The sequence below is a fragment of the Zingiber officinale genome, chromosome 1A, assembly GCF_018446385.1.
Source record: "Zingiber officinale cultivar Zhangliang chromosome 1A, Zo_v1.1, whole genome shotgun sequence".
Taxonomy (NCBI): domain Eukaryota; kingdom Viridiplantae; phylum Streptophyta; class Magnoliopsida; order Zingiberales; family Zingiberaceae; genus Zingiber; species Zingiber officinale.
In genome coordinates this window covers 111247832-111267071 of record NC_055987.1, presented here as the reverse complement: position 1 = coordinate 111267071, position 19240 = coordinate 111247832, and the positions used below count along the sequence as shown (strand labels likewise).

The 19240-nt window shown below is 37.7% G+C and overlaps 1 protein-coding gene and 1 non-coding gene across 2 annotated transcripts; one reads left to right on the top strand and one right to left on the bottom strand.

Annotated features, from left to right (window-relative positions):
* Positions 1–7718: 7718 nt before the first annotated feature.
* On the top strand, positions 7719–8637 carry LOC122001569 (LIM domain-containing protein WLIM2b-like). Its single transcript, XM_042556399.1, has 4 exons — positions 7719–7853; positions 7932–8060; positions 8157–8246; positions 8341–8637. The coding sequence occupies exons 1-4, from the start codon at positions 7719–7721 to the stop codon at positions 8635–8637; spliced, it is 651 nt and encodes a 216-aa protein (XP_042412333.1).
* A 6547-nt stretch (positions 8638–15184) lies between these two features.
* TRNAI-UAU lies at positions 15185–15258 on the bottom strand. Its single transcript has one exon. It is a non-coding gene; the product is annotated as a tRNA-Ile (tRNA).
* Between the last annotated feature and the right edge of the window lie 3982 nt (positions 15259–19240).

The following is a 19240-nucleotide window of genomic DNA, read 5'->3' as shown; positions in this document are numbered from 1 at the left end:
AGGGATGGTGGTGGATGAAGCTCTAGGGTTTCCCCCGAAGGGGAGAACCCTTTCCCAAGGAGAGCAACGAAGTCCCGAACCAAAGATGCCCCTCGAATAGGGTTCTTGACCCTTATATAGATTAGGTCACGGGCACCGCGGCACGACCATGCAAAGGTGGCACGGTCGTGCCTTCTTCTGCCTCTGGCCGCGCTACGCGGTCGTGCCAATTGGCACAGCCATGTGGATCTGGGGCACTGCTCCTGGGGCACGGTCGTGCGATGTGGCACGACCGTGCCTTCTTCTTCCTCTGGCCGTGTGGATTTGGGGCTCTGCTCCTGGGGGACGGCCATGCAGGATTGCACGGTCGTGCATTGCTTGGTTGCTGGTCATGGGGGGCACGGTCGTGCAGGTTTGCACGGCCATGCAAAGATCCACCTCTGTTTGGCCGCACGGCCGTGTAAGAGTTGCACGACCGTGCAAGAGTTGCACGGCCGTGCAAGAGTTGCACGATCGTGCCATGTTCTTCCTCTGTTTGGCCACATGGTCGTGCAAGGTTGCACGGTCGTGTTCTCTACCTCGTTCCGGTGCGTCGACAATCGCTGTTTTTGCTCCAAAAGTTGTCTCTGTCAACACAAAATCAAACAAAGAGCAGATCTCCGAACAAAAGAGTATTTATGCTGAATATATGCTAAGAGAGGTGAACATGCGTAGAATATGCGTGAATAAAGTAAGTGAATGTGCGTCAAAACATGTATAAATGATCATAAGATCTACACACATCAGGTTCGCTGATTGAAAATCAAGAAAAGGGTGAGATGGACTTAGGTTTAAAATAAAAAGTAGTTAACTCAAATTAATTAAACTCTATTCAATTGAGTTAACTAAAATTTAACTAAAATTAATTCAATTAACCGAACTCATCTTAATTAATTTCAAATTCTAAAGTATAATTAATTTCAAATTATTAATTAATTTCAAAAATATAATTTCAAATTCTTAAGTATAATTAATTTCAAATTCTTAATCAATTTCAAAGGAATAATTAATCCTAATAATTTTAAAAATATAATTAATTAATTTAATTATTTTTCAAAACATAACTTTCAAAATTCAAACTTAGTTATTCTTCAAATTAAAATTTAAACTTAAAAATTCAAATTTAATCTATTTTGATTAAATTATTCTCCTTAGAATTAAGTATCTTTCAGAATTCTTCATCTAATATAAACACATAAACTTAACATGTTTGATAACCTAGAAAGGGTGAGATGAAAAATCAAGAAAATAGATAATTACTTTTATCTTATTTTATTTGCTTGGATTCTAGGACCCTCAAAACTTAAATAATTTTCGTAATTATTTTTGGCATTAATCAAGGGGGAGTGAAAGGACTTAGGTTCAATTAAATAATTTTTGGTTAAATATATTCTCAAAGTTAAAGTTTGTTAATTACTCTCAAAATTAAATATTCTCTTAAGTTAAAGCATTTTCTTTAAGGTAATTTTTTTTTTCTTTTGGTTTGATTATATTTTAAAAGAAAGACTAACTATTTTTGAAAAGTAACTTTAAACATTTTATTTGGAAAAGGAAGTTCAAATATTTCAATCTGGAAAAATAAATTTTTAAAAAAGTACTTTTAACTAAGTTTTTATGAACTTAACTAAGTTTTTTTAAATCTTTTCAAAAAAGCTAAGTACTTAACTAAGTTTTGATAAAACTAAGTGTTTTTAAGTATTCATTTTCTTAGCTAAGTATTTTTACAAGGATTTTTTTTTTAAAACTAAGATTTATCCAAGTTTTTTTTTTAAATCTAAGTATTTAGTTAAATTTTTAAGAAAATCTTTCTAAAACTAAGTATTTAGTTATATTTTTAAAGAAAATATTTTTAAGCTAAGTATTTAGTTATATTTTTTAAAGAAAATCTTTCTAAGCTAAGTATTTAGTTATATTTTTTAAAAATAAAATCTTTTCTAAAACTAAGCATTTAGTTAAACTTTTTAATCTTTTAAAAAAACTAAGTATTTTAAATCCCTTTTAAGCTAAATTTGTTTAAAGTGATAAATTCAAAAGGAACTTCAAATTAAAATTTTGAAAGAAATCAAGAGTTAGTATTTTTTTTTTCTTACTTTTCTCTCTAACTTAATATCTTTTTGATTATGTCAAAGGGGGAGAGAAGAAAGTTAAATGTTATAAAGATAAAGTTAAGTTAAACATATAACTTTTGATTAAGGGGGAGCATAAGGGAGATTTTTTTCAAAATTATTTTTATTATGCATAAGTTCTTTTAATTGTTTCACTTATGCTCATGCTTAAGTTCTTTACATTATTATTATATTTGACTTAACGTTGAACCAAGTTGTCATAATCAAAAGGGGAGATTGTTGGTGCAGGGAACACCAGACAATCGAACCTAAGTTTTGATTATGACAATGGGTCCAAAGTTAAGGTTACTTATTGTCTAACAAGGTTGAATGAGCTTGCAGGAAAATCCTAAGTGTTCTTAGGTAAAAGTCCTAGTAAATTCTAGGCAGGTGGAAACCCCTAGGGGGAGGTAACCCTAGATCCTAGGGGAGATAATTCTAGGTGATGGAAAGTCCTAATTGCGGTTAGGCAAGGCGAAGTCTTGACAGGTCAAGCACGACTCTAGGTGAAAATCCTAGAGGTCGCGGACCATGTGGAAGTTTGGACGGGTCATGGAGCAGATGTTCAGCATGAAGACCTGAAGTCTCAGACGCTAAGCAAAAGTCTAGACGGTCATAGAGGACTGATCTAGCAAAAGGTAAACTCTCCTGAAAGGAGTAGGTGAGGGCGCATTCCCCCAAAGAGGGAACAGTAAGCGTATGTTCGACCTAGAGTTTTAACGAAACTCAAAGTTAGAATCAGACAATCAGAGGCTGTCAAATTTGTATTATATATATTGTTTATTGTCTGGACTAACTTTATTTTGCAGAAAAAAAGGAGGCTGAAAAAGTTTGTTCGGGCGCCCGGACCAGCCTTGCCCAAGGCGGGCAGCAAGCGCCCAAGTGATCCGGGGGTCCGACTCGGTCCAGGCGGTCCGAGGGCCTGGACTCGGTCCGGGGGCCTGGACTCGGTCCAAGGGCCCGGATCCGAAAAATTATCCATAAGCCTACACGGAGTGTGTCGATTTGCCAGGGCACATGGTCTAGGCGCCCAGAGGGTTCCAGGCCCTCGGAATAGCCTATATAAGCAGCATTCGACCAGGAGCTAAAGAACAAGATTCAGAACGACTTTTGCACTTGTACGCTGCTTTGATAAAGCCTCTCGACGCCCGAAAGCTTCTCTGACGACGACTACGCTGAAGATCTATTTCTCCACGTCGTCAGTATTATTTATTTAAAAGTTACTTGTACTATAATTGTAAATCTCTTTGTAACTTTCGATTGATTAGTGGATTGACCATCGAAAATACTCTCACGTGCGGGTCTTGGAGTAGGAATCACCACGGGCTTCAAATCAAGTAACTCTTGGTATTCGCGATTGCTTTCTTTTTGTCTTGTCTTTCTTATTCTGCTATGGTTTACTCGAACATTTTCAAACGAACGTGAAAGCCACGAGCGCTATTCACTCCCCCCCCCCCCTTCTAGCGCAACGATCCTACAATTCTGTGGCCCGAGGCACATACTACATGCCACTCATTAATACAACGGTACAATGTGCCAATCATTTGTGTGATACACGATGTCATGTATCACATCCATTTAATATCAAGTTCCCTCTCTCCAACTACCAACACTCAGCAACTGTCTTAGTGAGACAGTGCCACCTTTGCTCAGCATTTTGGACAGATCAGCTCAGTAGGCCAATGACAACTCATCATGGTCCAGTTAGTCAAACTATATCTCCTTTGACTAGATTTGAAGGGGAGGTTTATGTTAGAATTTGAGGGATGTCCGAAGGCAATCACCTTATGATTTGTTTTATTTATTTGATAAGTATAGATTCACTATTTGAGTGCATATTATATGTTTAATTATGTTAAACTCATTTACTAAATCTCCATAATATCATTCACAGCATGAGAGAATTTGTGATTGGATCACAACTAGTGATTATCTCTAGATGTGCAAATGTGCAATTATGAATGTATTGAAATTTTCCTAGTCATCAAATTAATGCATTTGGACATTATTAATTCTGTAAGATTAGCACGGGTTATACTCCTTGGTTCGGCCAAGTACCTATTTTCTCACTGGCTGGAGACATTGGGATGTTGAGAGTTAAACGTCGATGCTGGTTATAGTAACTAGTTCATTGGAGTGACTCGCTTAAGACTTTATATGTTTATATATATATATGTGTGTGTGTGTGTGTGTGTGTGTGTGTGTGTGTGTGTGTGTGAAGTTCTTACTGCAACATGAGTGCAGGTTTCCATCAACTTGAGGTATATAAGTCATCTTAGTCATGGAGACTTATACTTTAATATCTTAAGCAAGCATGTCATTGAGGTGTGGACCCGAGATGATTGGGTATAAGTTGAAGTGCCCGAAGGTGTTTGGATAGCCCACAGAGGATTTACCGCTCCTTGCTAGGAGACATATACCCTATGATCACTCGTTAGGATTATTACTCAGTCTTTGACCAAAGCATCACATGTTAAGAGTGGGAGACTCTTGTACACATCTATGAGTAATTTGAATTTGCAAAATGAGGAAGTATTACTTGGGCTAGGTGTGACATAGTCAGCCTAGTGGGGACAAGACACATAGACCATGTCCTGAACCAAGTGAATATAAGACGAGCGAAAAGAACAAGACACGACTCACTGTAGCTACTGAAGGGTTTAGAATTAATTCTAAGAGCAACTATGATTTTTTAGCTAATTGGGGATCATGATGTACTACTATGTGCTACTCATGATCGTTATATAATTAAGTAGTTAATTACGGACGGTCAAGATAAACCAAGAATCTATTGGGTCACATGCACTAACAAGTCTCTAAAAGACGTAAAACAAGTTAAAGAATAGGATTCTTAGATCAAGAGATAAATGTTTGGTTGGACCATACATAAGACAAATATAGAAATATTTGTCACAATGGAAGCGTGGATGGACCACATCTCTTATGGAAGGGTTGGACCATATTTGGTTTAATCATGAATTAGTCATGAACCAACTTGGTTTAGTTGTGAACCAAACCAAGGGGTTAATTAGATAATTTTTGGTTAAGAGATAATGGGTTGGATTTGGACTTTCTAATCCAACTCATTAATGAGGGCTATATATTGATATGGTTGAGAGAAGATTATACACATAAGATCATTAATTGGCTTGTAAGGTTTTTGGAAAACCTTAACCCAATTTCTCTTCTCCTCTCCCTCTCCCCTCTCTCTTTGTCACCACCAACAAAGGGAAGCCCTTCCCTTGTTGTCGTGACCACCACAAGGAAGAAATCTCTTCCTTGTGTGCTTCTCTTCCTCTTCCCCTTGATCCCTCTTCTTCGCTTGTGGCTAGTAACTTTCAAAGGAGAGGGGTGTACTCAAGGAGTTGTCTTGAGGAGCTCGGCATGGATACGAATAGGGGCAAGGTTTGACAACGTCGCTACGATTGATGCCCTCATCATTACAAGTCATCTGTAAGGTACACCTAGTGTAAATTTACTTTGCGTAAAAATTTAATTATGTGATCATGTTTGTTATGTTGTATCCTTGTATGTGTGTGGTGAGTGTGATGTAATAATTTAGGAATTATTATCATTTTATTTTCCACTGCGCATGTTTACGAAAAGTGTTTTAACACACACTGCATCTGGCATATCCCATCAGTTTGTGATGCAACAATTTTTTGCAATCTTCACGTGCCTCATATGGTCAAAAGTCATGTTAATCTATCAGTCAAAGTCAAGATGGGTCGAAAGGAGTAAGACTATGCTTGAATAAGACTCAGGTTTAGTTAAATTGGCTCAGCATGCTTATCCAGATATTCAAGATTAATTAAGTCCAAGTCTCAACTCTTGATCCTGACTCACCTCCTGGTTCAGTATCAACAACGGACTTCAACTCTATCTCAATCTCAACAGCTGACTTAGATTCCAACTCCTTCTTAGTCTCAACGACTAACACTAACTCAATATTGGATCCTAACACCATCTAGTTAGCTTGGCCTCCGCTGCTGACATTTTCTCTGGCTCAGCTTCAGATCCCAACATCATCTACCTGGCTCAGCCTCAGTTGTCGACGTTGCCTCTAGCTCAGCTCAAGATCCCAACACCTTCTAAATAGCTCAACATCAGCTGTTGACATTGCATCTAGCTAGCTCCAGATACCAGCACCATTTACCTTGCTCAGTCTCAATTACCTATGTTAACTATGGCTTAGCTCCATATTCCTGCACCATCTACCTAGCTCAGTCTCATTTCTCAACATTTCTTTGGCTCAGTCTTGAGTTTCAGTAATATCTACTTGGTTTAACCTCAAGCACTAATATTGTTCAGGGCTCAGTCTCAAGTCTCGACTTCATCTACTCTCAAGTTCATTCCAAAATAGTTTAATTTCCTCATCTTTTCATCCTCGGATCCGGCCTACACCCCACGTGGATTGCTGAGAGCATGTGAAGGATAGTGTAATCTCCTCATCATTAAGATCATTGCTCCACAATAGTCCATAGCACGTGGCACTGAATAAATGGAAAGACAGTTACTAGGTTGTTAGAATTGATCTCCTACATGCTTTTCTTCAAACACATGGCGTTCTGTGGATGGAAAGACAGCTAACAGCTATCAGATCTAGTCTTCTCACTGGCTCACATGAGGATGATGACGAAGAAATATGTGACGCCCACATGGAGATGCTCTGCGAACAATGATAAAATTCCTAAAGAAGGTCAGCACAAGGGGATTCCCCTTTTCCAAAATCCTACACTAGGTTTTCACCTTCTCCATCCTTTTTCTCTCGCATATCACCCCAAGCAAATCCTAACTTGGGCGTCGGAATAGCTTGCATGCCAGGACTCCTCGATGCCAGTTTAATTCTCTTTTAGAGTACATTTCATGGCCTTTCATCTTAATCACCGATGATCTCTAGAGGAAATTATATGTTCGTTAACTGATGAATTGATCATCCATAGTATTTGTTCAGAACAGCAGTTATGACAAAAGATTTTTCAAAAAAAAAAAAATCTTTGTGGGAAACATGGTGTAACGATTTATTGTTCAACGAAAACTTAACTAACTGAGGTTAAACAATAATAAATAACCCTAAATTAACTATCATTTCAAAATAGATCGATCATGCATTTCCCCCCTTAAAACCATCAAATTCTATGACAAACTTTGTCACCAAACTCCCAAGTCATTAACAGAGTCAAATTAATTCAATTATCCAAGAAGAAATCATCTCTCTGGTGGATGCATGGCCTCCCGCGCATGGCGCTTGTGTTTCAGCAACCTTCTTCCACGTTTAGAGATGAGCATGCATGCCTCCACTCCAGAGTTTTCCCTACCTTTAATTTCCTCCCATACTCTCCTCCTCCTCCTCCACCAACTAATTAGGACCTCCCCTTCATTATATTCTCATTCCTTAAAGGCCTCACCTCTTGCATGCTTCCCCCTTCCCTTCCTCTCTTCTTTCGTTAATTCCACCTTGCTCATTATTCATCTTCGCCACGCCCAATGGCAGAGAGGGAGCTGCAGAAAAACTAATTACATCACAAATTTAATTAGACCTTAACTTTATCGATCGATATCCCCTGTCCTGGTTTAATTTGTTGATCGATCGCCATGTCGTTCAGTGGAACCCAGGACAAGTGCAAGGCCTGCGAGAAGACTGTCCATTTCATTGAGCTAGTGCGCGCCGACGGCGTCCCTTTCCACAAGACCTGCTTCAGATGCAGCCACTGCAAAGGAACTCTTTCTGTAATATAATCGGGCTTAATTAATTTATTAATTAATTCTGTTTTTTTCTCTCACATATAATTTATGAATTCTTGGCAGATCAGCAATTACTCTTCCGTGGATGGCATCCTCTACTGCAAACCTCACTTCGAGCAGATCTTCAAGGTTACTGGAAGTTACAGCAGCAAGAATCTACTGGCTTCCAAGTCTGCGGGAGAGAAGGAACTGGTAATATATATAATAAAAATTAATAATCTGAATCTTGAATAATTCGCTGGAATTGATTAATGATCGTTGCTGAATGATATTGAATTTAATTTGCAGACGAGGGTTCCGAGCAAGGTGTCTTCCATGTTCTCTGGAACTCAAGAAAGATGTGCCAGCTGCAACAAAACGGCGTACCCCCTTGAGAAGGTACGCACGCTCGATTGATCTGATCGTAAAGCGACTAGTGGACCGAGACTGATCTGTTAGTTGTTTTTGTTTGTTTGTTTGGGTGCGGGTGCAGGTTACGGTGGAGGGGGAGATATACCACAAGACGTGCTTCAAGTGCTTCAAAGGCGGGTGCACGCTGACGGCGTCGTCGTACGCGGCGCTCGACGGCGTGCTCTACTGCAAGCACCACTTCTCGCAGCTGTTCAAGGAGACGGGGAGCTACAGCCAGCTCACCAAGAACGCCTCCATGAAGCGCAGTGCCAGTTCCAGGAGGTCGTCGGAGGACTCGTCGGCCCTCGAGGAGGCGGCGGCGGCGGCAGTGGCGGCCGAAGCGGGAGCAGCAGCAGCAGCGGCAGCGGAGGCACCGTAGCCAGGATGAAGATGGAGCGTTCGTGAAGCAACATTTGATTTGTGGAATTAAGCTGATTGTAATTCGTTGTTTTTTGGGGGGGATAAATTAAATTAATGCTGCGTTGCAGTTGGATTTTGATCTTTTTGAGAGAATATATATGTATGAAATCTATGATGATAAAAGATAAGTGTTTTTCGTAATAAAAAACAAATCTGCTCATGTGGTCGATTTATGGTTAGCTATTGCATATATATTTGTTTATTGAAATCAATTTGAGAATCTATTTCAATATGCTTCGTTCTTTCATGAAAAATTAGATTACGCGCAATTTGAATGACATTCTGATTATCACAATGAAGAGCAATAGGTTTCTGAAGAAAAATTTCCATATCTGCAAGCAACAAACGTAGCCAAATAATCTCACAAGTAGTGGTAGTCATAACACGATATTCAACTTCTGTGGAGGATCTCGAAATAACATCTTGTTTTTTACTTTCCAAGAGATAAGAGAATATTCAAGAAAAATACAGAAGTCAGTGGTCGACTTACGATCCGTAAGATCACCCGCCCAATCAGCATTAGAGAATGCACAAAGTTCTAATGAGAAAGTAGAAGGAAATAAGAGACTCTGAAACTAAGTTCCCCGAAGATACCAAAGAATGCGAAGAACAGCAGCCTAATGAACTATGGTAGGTGCAGTGGCAAACTGACTAACCACATGTACAGCATACGCAATATCAGGACGAGTCACAGTGAGATAAACCAACCTTCCCACAACTGTACGGTAGAGGTTAGGATCTGGCAAAGGAAAACCATCTAATAGAAAGTACCTAGTATTAGTCTCAAGGGGAGTATGAACTACCCTGTTGTCAGTGAGACGTGCACGCTCAAATATATCAGCTATGCACTTTGACTAAAACAAGAGATAACCTTTAGGTGAAGATGCAATCTCAATCCCCAAAAAAATAGCATAGTAAATCCAAGTCTTTCATAGCGAAACAACGAGCTAATTCAAACTTCAAAGACTTAATTCCATCAAAATCATCACCAGTAATTATCATATCATCTACATATAAAGATAAAAGTATACAACCTGCACGCGTGCACTTGACAAATAAAGTTGAATCATGATTATTGGGATGAAAACTAAGCGAGGTAACCACCGTGGAGAACTTGGCAAACCAAGCACGTGGTGCTTGTTTGAGTTCATAGAGAGCTTTGTGAAGCTTGAAAACTTCACCAGATCGATGAGCAACTCCAGGAGGAGGCACCATATACACTTCTTCTTAAAGATCACCATTCAAGAAAGAATTTTTTACATCCATTTGAGATATCTTCCATTGACAAATAGAGGCAACAACAATTAACATACGAACAGTGGTCATTGTAGCAACAAGGGTAAAAGTTTCCTCATAATCCATGTCATACTACTGAGAGTAGCTTTTAGCAACAAGATGAGCTTTGTACCGTTGGATAGAACCATCAAATTTAGTTTTGATCTTATAGACCCAATGAGAACCAATGGCACGTTTCCTTGGTGGTAGAGGTACCAAATCTCTAGTATAAGTATGGTGCAGAGCAATTAATTCCTCGTCCATAGCAATTTGCCAAAGAGGATTACCAACAACTTCTCTATAGAATAAATGCTCAGAAAGATGATGAATAGAGGCAGCAAAAGAGGCAAAGGAAGTAGAATAACAAGAATAAGGAAAATCAGGTAGTTTAGTAGACTTACGAGGACGTGTACCCCGACGAATAGGATTGTCCGCACTCTCTGGAGGTGAAGGAACAGTCGTAGGAGGGGAAGGTGGAGGTGGAGGAGATGTCTCGAGAATACCAGATTCAGTGAAGCCATCATGTGGAAGAGTAGTCATGGGGGAGGCTTCGTCAGTGTCGGTACTGAAGGGATTAATGCGAATAAGATCTACAAGAGTCATGTCATGTGATAGAAGAGGTGTGGAGAAGAAAGGAATATGCTCAAGAAACACAACATGACGAGAGACATATAATTTTTTACTAACTGGATCAAAACAACGATACCCCTTTTGACCAACATCATAACCAAGGAAGACACACAAATCAGACTTAGAGGACAACTTATCACGCTCAACATGTGGTCGGAGAATAAAACATGTACAACCAAAAACACATAAAGAGGAATAATCAAGAGCATGACCATATAGTTTTTGAAAAGGAGACAAACCTAAATTGTGAGAAGTTGGAATCCTATTAATTACATGAGTAGTAGTAAGTACTACTTCTCTCCAAAAAATACTAGGAACATCTACAGACAATAAGAATGAATGGGTTGTCTTACAAGATGTCTATGTTTTCTCTCTGAAACTCTATTCTGCTCAGGTGTTTCTTGACATGAGTTTTGATGTACAGTACCTTCTGATGCAAGTAAATGAGAAAAATTATTGGAAGTGTATTCGCCCCCCCCCCCCCTCCCAATCACAACGAAAACACTTGATAACTGCTAAATGTTGAGTTTTGACAAGATCTTTAAAGTTATTGAAAATGATAAGATAATCAGATCTATGTTTCATAAGATAAGCCCAAGTATAGCGAGTGCAATCATTAATAAAAAAAATATAATATCTTGATCCCCTTTTGTAGTAACAGGAGAAGGCCCCCACACATCAAAATGAACAAGATCAAAAGGATTAGGAGAAAAAGATAAACTTTTATTAAAAGGTAATGCATAAAATTTTGCCAATTTACAACCACCACAATCTGAAATATCATGACTTTTTTAAGTTTCTAATACTTCAAACGAAGCTAAAAATTGTAAACGAGAGACTGAAACATTACATAGACGAGTATGCCACTAGTAAAAATCAGAAGAAGAACGACTCAATCGGAAAGATGACAAATCGACACTAGAAGCTGCAACATCTGGTACTGGAAGCTTATCCAAGACATATAGTCCTCCTTGCCTACGACCTATCTCAATCACCTTCTGAGATCGCGGGTCCTGCACATAACAATTAGATGAAGAAAAAGATATTAAATATCCAGACCTAGATAATTGACTAACAGAAATAAGATTAAGTGTAAGACTAGGAATATAATAAACATCAGGAAGACACAAGCAAGTTGTAATAACATAACCAATACCTAATATTGGCATTAGAGTACCATCAGCCGTCATAACTGATAAAGATGAATTAGAAGATAAGAAGATAAAAGATGATAAGTTATATGACATATGATGAGAGGCTCCAAAATCTAAGATCCATAAAGAGGAAGATATACCTGATGTACTGGAGGATGACAAACCTATATAAGAAGAAGCAAACATGGCAGAGGGCTGTGAAGTAAGGAATTGTTAAAACTGCTCAAGCATATAAGGATCTAAAGAGGGGGCAACCACTGCATTACTAGACTTAGATAGTTCATTTGGTGACTATTGTGGTTGATTACTAGATTTCCATGAAGTATTCTGATGTAGCAATGGTGGTTGTTGAGGTTGTTATTGCTAATATTACTGTTGTGGTGGTCATTTTTACTGCTGCGGTAGTTTACCTTTGTTCAACAATAATGGACATTGAGACTTCTAATGTCCTTTTTCTTTGCAATAAGCACACTCATCACTAGAAACATTCGAAGTCGACCTACTTTAATTATGCGGCATAGACCGTTATGGTGCTGCAAAAATAGATGGCGTAAATGGTGTAATAGTCCTCTTATCAACCTATTAAGATGAATCTCCTCAGCTAGCAATTCATGTACTGCTGAATCAACGGAAGGGAGAGGACTATGATGCAAAATTGTTCCACGAAATCCTTCAAAGTCATCATGAAGAGTCATCAAGAATTGGACCAGACGTTGCTCTTCTCTATGAGTTTCATAAGCTGGGAATGCTCGCAATTCTGAGGATTATGTGAGTGCTAACTAGTCTCATAGTTCTGGCATGGCAGAATAAAAATCTTGGATCCCCATATCTTGCTGCCGAAGTGCACGTATATCTGCTTCTAATTGATATTGTTTGGCAAACTTAGACTGCGTGTATAATCTTGCCAGATGATCTCAAACCTCTTTGGCTGTCTCGTACTTGGCCAACTGAGCACCAATGGAGTGTGAAACAGAAATATTGATCTATGTAATAATCTTCGCATTATTGGTCTCCCAAACATCTAACGACTTTGCATAATCATCAGCATTAATGTTCGTAGGTTGAACTCGCACACCTAAAATATATCCCCACATAGGTTTTTCTCACAAAAAAAAATTTCATAACATATCCCCAATACGAATAATTTTTTCCATCCAATCGGACACTAATCGATTGAAGCGAATCTTTTGTGTGGCCACTCATGATGATAGAACAAATTGTGTTCACGAATAACCAAACACTAAACAAAATCAAGTATTGCTAAAACAAAAGAAAAACAATCAAAACTGTACGGTTACGCCAAAAAAAATGTGGATCGAATTAACAGTTCTTCAATCTAATTATCAAAAACATAGAGATGAAGGTTCTGATACCATGTAGAAATTGATACCAAAGAAAAGTAGTTGTCTTTATTGATGAATCCAAAAAATTGATTTGTTAGAAAATAAAGAGTACAAAATTTTATATAGTGAATTATCAGAAAACCTAAACCCTAAATTAAAAAGATAAAAAAATTAAATTATCATCAAGGATATAAGTAAATAATTCTAATTATATAATCTAACACCACTCACGAGGCGACCTCTCGCTTCTGAAATTGCCAGCCGCAATGACCTTGCGCTCACAAGGTGACCTCTTGCTGCGGCGCTGCTGTTCACAGCCAAGCGAGGGGACCTCGTGGCGGCCGTAGCCTCGCAAGGTCACCTAATTGCGTAGGGCTATCAGTCGCAAGGTTGCCACCTCGTGTGGACTCAATTGGGTCAAAACGAGTTGGATGGAGGGAATTATTTTCCATCTTGTTTGTACATATACAAAAATAATAAAAAATTGATCCGTTCACGAATTCATAAATTCTTCTTCCCATTTGGTAATTAAAAGAAAGAAAAATAACTCTTTTTAAGTAAAAGAGAAAAGTTTTTCCGATGAAATACTTCCCATGATTTTTATTTCCGTCCTTCTAAATAAATAGAGCATGAAAGATAGTAGAAGTTAGGAAAGAAAAATAAAATAGATTAATCATTGCGCACACACATTGCATTGCATGTATAATATAATACATAATATATATAAATTAGTACCCGAAACTCATAAATTGGATTTTGTAAGAGTACATCATGCTGCTATTGTAGACTTTCCCTCGTGAAAAATTAATTTAATATCATATATGATTTTAGCAAAAAAAAAAAAAGGAAATGTATACTTTCTAACATCGTCAGTTTAAAGTATTTATAAAAAAAATTTCGCTCATGATGTTATTAATTTTATGATGTGAAACTAAAGAGAATTATGACAATTATATAATATTTTTATATAAGATAATTTATCTCAGGGATATTTCTAAAGTAAACGCACGATTGAAGTCTCATGTATTCTTTTCAGAATTTTTTTCTGTAATATTTTCAAAGTGAGTAGACTGTAGATCTGTTGATGCACCTTCTGTTTGAGACATATGCCCGATCCGACTCTTCAATCTAGGCGAGCGGCACACACTTCTCGTGTGGCTCGTTTCTTGGTTGGTGCAGTTCCTGTGCGGTTGATGTCCCTGGTAGATGAATCTGTTTTGATTGGGTAAAAAAATGAACGGATTTGATAAAAGAAGAAAAAATATAGTAATTTAGTAAAATGCTCGTTTATTTTTTATTTTTCAAATGTAACAAAACAGATATTGACAATAAAAAGAAAATGTAAAAAAAAAACATAAAACCCGTGAATAAAAAAACAATTCTTATAGAATAAATTTTATTTACCAACAGGTATTCGTCATCATTAAATGGTAAAATAACTTTTGTAAAAATATAGTAATTTGGTAAAATGCTCATTTTTTTTTGTAATTTTCAAATGTTCCAAAACAGATATCGGAAAAGAACAACAAAACACAAACCAACAGGTAATCACCATTAAATGGGTAAAAAAAACATGTTTTTAATAAAAAAAAACCGTGAATTAAAAAACATATTTTGTAAAATAAACTTTATTTACCAACAAGTACTCGTCAACATTAAATGGTAAAAAAAATACAAAATGTTAGATTTTATTTTTAGTAGATTATTTTTTATAAAATAAATTTTATTTATCGACAGGTAATCGTCATCATTAAATGGTAAAAAAAAAATACAAAATGTTAGATTTGATTTTTAATAGATCATTAAATGGTAAAAAAATAAAAAATCTTAGATTTGATTTTTAGTAGATTATTTTTTATAAAATAAATTTTATTTATCGACAGGTAATCGTCATCATTAAATGGTAAAAAAAAATACAAAATGTTAGATTTGATTTTTAATAGATCATTAAATGGTAAAAAAAAATAAAAAATCTTAGATTTGATTTTTAGTAGATCATTTTTTATAAAATAAACTTTATTTACCAACAGGTACTCGTCATCATTAAATGGTAAAAAAAAATAAAAAATCTTAGATTTGATTTCTGATAGATATAAAAAATAGATGGTCCCGGCGGGGCTCGAACCCGCGACCTTCGGCTCATAAGACCAACGCTCTAACCAACTGAGCTACGGGACCAGTTATTGTTTTTTATCTATTCTAGTTATAAGTGTTTAAAAGACTGTTCCAAAAAATAGTATGTTTCTACGATATTTCACTAGTTCATCTATATAAATTTTATTCCACAACTAAGTTTCATATAAAATTAATGATATCTGGCAAAAAAACAGGCGATCCACTCACTCGACCAATCTGCGTATAAACCAACACGGAGGAAGTTAACTACTAACCATTAATGATACATACAACTACTAATACAATTGAACATTTTAATTCTTTAATTAAATTAGATCATATTTTTTTCTCCCCGTTAATTTATTTTGATAATATTAGACAACCTGATTAAACGATCCAATCAGACTTAACTCGAAAGAGAGACAAATTACAATCAAGTTATGATCAATCAAAATATATAAATATGTTGTTATAAATAACAGGTGGGGTCCAACTAACCCCACCAATGAATGGGCAAGGGTCCAGGATTGGTCCAAGAAACCTGGACTGGAGGATCCTTGCTTTGACTTGTCAGTGTGCTAAGAGAGTAGATTATTAGGCTCCGTTTGGTATGCATGATTGGATAGGATTGGGTTGATTAGGATGAGATTAAAGGTAGGATAAATAATCCCTCTTGAGTTCAAAGTATTATGAATCATATCCCTAATCAACTCTACCAAACGCTTGATTAAAAACTTTATGAAAATATAAATCTATCCTATCATGTATACCAAACGAAGCGTTAGTGTAGAGACTACCCTTGGAGATGCATAGAAGGTAGAGTTTTGAAGAAAGAAAATAGAAGTATCTTAACCTTATCCCTTTTTTCTATTACTATCTTTTTATACATTTCCTCCCGAACCTTTCATCTTCTTTGCATTTAATGATACTATATTTATCACAAGGGATCTTCGTTTTGTCTTCCTCCGAGCTTTTAATGAAGCTATTAATGAAACCATGACAAAATGAGAAAGACTATCATTTTATTTCTTCCGGCTATTCCTCTTCTCACGCATTTAATGTCAAATGATGAGCTTTTAATGTAGACGGCACTAAGCATTTAATGTAGGTAGCGTTAATGTATTTTCCTTGGCCAGGTAAGGTTTTGAATTTTTTATATACTCGAGTGATGGCTCAACTACCTAGCATGCTAAAACAGAGTAAGAGACCAATCAGATACACTTGTCCGATCAGTTCATTGTACTCGGTCGGGAAACCTTCCTTCTATTGACCTTGATTGTGGTTGTCACCTTACCCTATTATACTGCCTTCTTTATGCCACGTGGCACCCCCTGCGGATCATCGCATTACATGCATCCCCCTTTAGTATAGTTAAAAGAGGCATGAGTCCGACTGACTAAAGATTTGACTCAATCAAAAAGTCTTGATTATCGTTGCCACATGGCGAGAGAGAGAAAATCTTTCTTTTATTGTCGAATAACCCGAGAGATCTGTGTATTTATGAGGTGTGGTGCTCATTAATGAAAAGCGTCCTGATTGATGACATGCTTACCTTGACCAATAACTTCATGAGTCGTTGCGTGCTAAGTTAAGGTCCCATCAAGTGATGTGACCGACTATGGTTTGAAATTATAAATGTGGATGTTTCTATATGTTTGCACCTTATCCAATGACCTCAAATAAATCCTACTTGCTGTGGCACTCTTTATCTGCCAGCTTGTGTAGAGGAATAAAAGGTGTATTAGGATTAAGGTGTTCGTCCTCTTCATCACTTTTTTACCACATGTGGTGTTCATCTTCTCCGCAAACCCTAGTGATTTAGCCCTCTCATCTTCTATATTCTCTCATTTTCTTGTAAGTTCTCCTTTTTAACTCCCAGTATTTAGTCTCCCTTTAACCCTAGACTTTCTTTAGGCCTCATGTATTTATGCAATTTCTATGACTTTTGCTCCCTAGTATGAAACCATTCACTCATCTGCCACTGAAAACCTTAGAGGGGAACTTAGGATAAATTATGGTATTTCTACTGATTACATAATCTGAATACCAAGAGGAGACCAAATACCATCAATGCCTCTTTTGGGTTTTACACCTTTTTTCATGGTCAAGTCAAAAATTACCTTCGCTTTCCTGTTCCTGAATTCTTCAGAGATGTTTGTGTTGGATCGTGACGCACGTGAGAAGGGGGTGAATCACGTGATTTTTAAAACTTATTTTCTTTTAAAAATTAAAAGCAGAGTACACAGCGAAAAATGAAAAATGAGAAAGCAAAAACTAGGACATAAGAAAACACAAGCGGCTTTTTACTTGGTTCGGAGCCTTCGGCAACTCCTACTCCAAGGTCCAGGTCTCGCAAACCTATCGATGGGGAATCCACTAAAAACATCTTCTGGTACCCCCGGAAGAGAGAATTGAGTACAAAAAGGTTAGGTCAAGTGCAACACACTACACTTGCCTTTTATAGTAATTAAGTACAAAGACAAAGTTACCAACACTCTTATGGATCGAAATGAGAGCTCTTCTTGTGTTGATGTATGTCTACCAGGCGCGATCAAAACTCCTCGGATTAGTCATCGGGCTCAGCAGCTTCGTAGTAGAGTCGTAGTAGCAATCAAAAGTAGTTGGAATCTTGAATGAACGCAGAGTATCTCGTATGTAGTTGTTATTTAAGTGCCTACTCGAGTCTACCTTGGAGGGCGCCTCCCATAGCTATGGAAGGCGTCTCCAATGAGGCAAAAGCTATCTTGATTTCCTTGGCACTTATTTGTAGCGAAGTCAAATTTTATCCGCGGAGGGTGACTTCTATAGCCATGGAAACCACCTTCCATGAACAGTACCGAAGTGTCTTCCATAGCCATGGAGGGTGCCCTCGGGTACTGTTCACCCGAAGGCAACTTGCTTACTTGCTTGCTTTCTTGCCCTACAACAAATGTGTTAGTCCAAATACCCTACAAGACAAGTGTTAGCACAAATATAATAAATCGAGTAATTAGTTCCTGTTCTCCTAAGACCATTAACTAGTCAAGGTCTCAGTCTAGGGATCTCAAATGGACCTAAACTAGACCGACGCCTACTGTCCCTCAACTGGGACGCGTCCTCACAGTCACTTTCCTTCAGTGACTTACCTTCACTTACCATTTGCAGACATCTGGTCCGTCTGTCGACCTATCTAAATTTCTTGCCAGCTATCTGATCAGCCCATCGACTTAGCTAAATTTCCCTGCAACACTGAATTAGCACAATAGATAAAATGGTAAGGTAAAATAATGTTAACAGAATTCAAGTATAACCTAGGGTTATCTCCTCCTAGGGTTGCCTAGCTTCGCTCACTAGGACTTCCATTGCTTGGCTTCACTAATCAAGACTTCCTCCACCTAGCTTCATTCACTACGACCAGGCTTCACTCACCAGGACTTCTATCACCTAGATTCACCCACTAGGGTCTAGCTTCACTCACTAGCACTTCCACTACCTACCTTCACTCACTAGGCCCCGACTTCACTCACCAAGACTTCCACTACCTAGCTTCACTCACTAGGGTCTGGCTTCACTCACCAGGACTTCCACTACCTAGTTTCACTCACTAGAGCCCGGCTTCAGTCACCAGAACTTCCACCACCTAACTTCACTCACTAGGGTCTGGCTTCACTCACCATAACTTCCACCTCCTAGCTACACTCACTAGGGCTTGGCTTCACTCACCAAGACTTCTACTACCTAACTTCACTCACTAGGGTCCGGCTTCACTCACCAGGACCTCCACTTTGCCTAACCTTTGGTTAGGACTTACCTTTGCTAGTCATCTATTCATGACTAGACTTTTCTCTCCCAAACATCATGTCCTGTTTGGATCAACCCTTGGTCAAATTGACCAAACTTAGGTATATTATCAAACATCGAAATCCTAGAGGTCGATTGCACTAACAATCTCCCCCTTTTTGATGTTTGACAATTTTCATAAGTTAGGCTTGGGTCTTTAAGGGTTAATTCTCAAAGTTTGAGAGATTAGAAATGTTTTAACTTTCTAACTTAAGATAACTCTCTT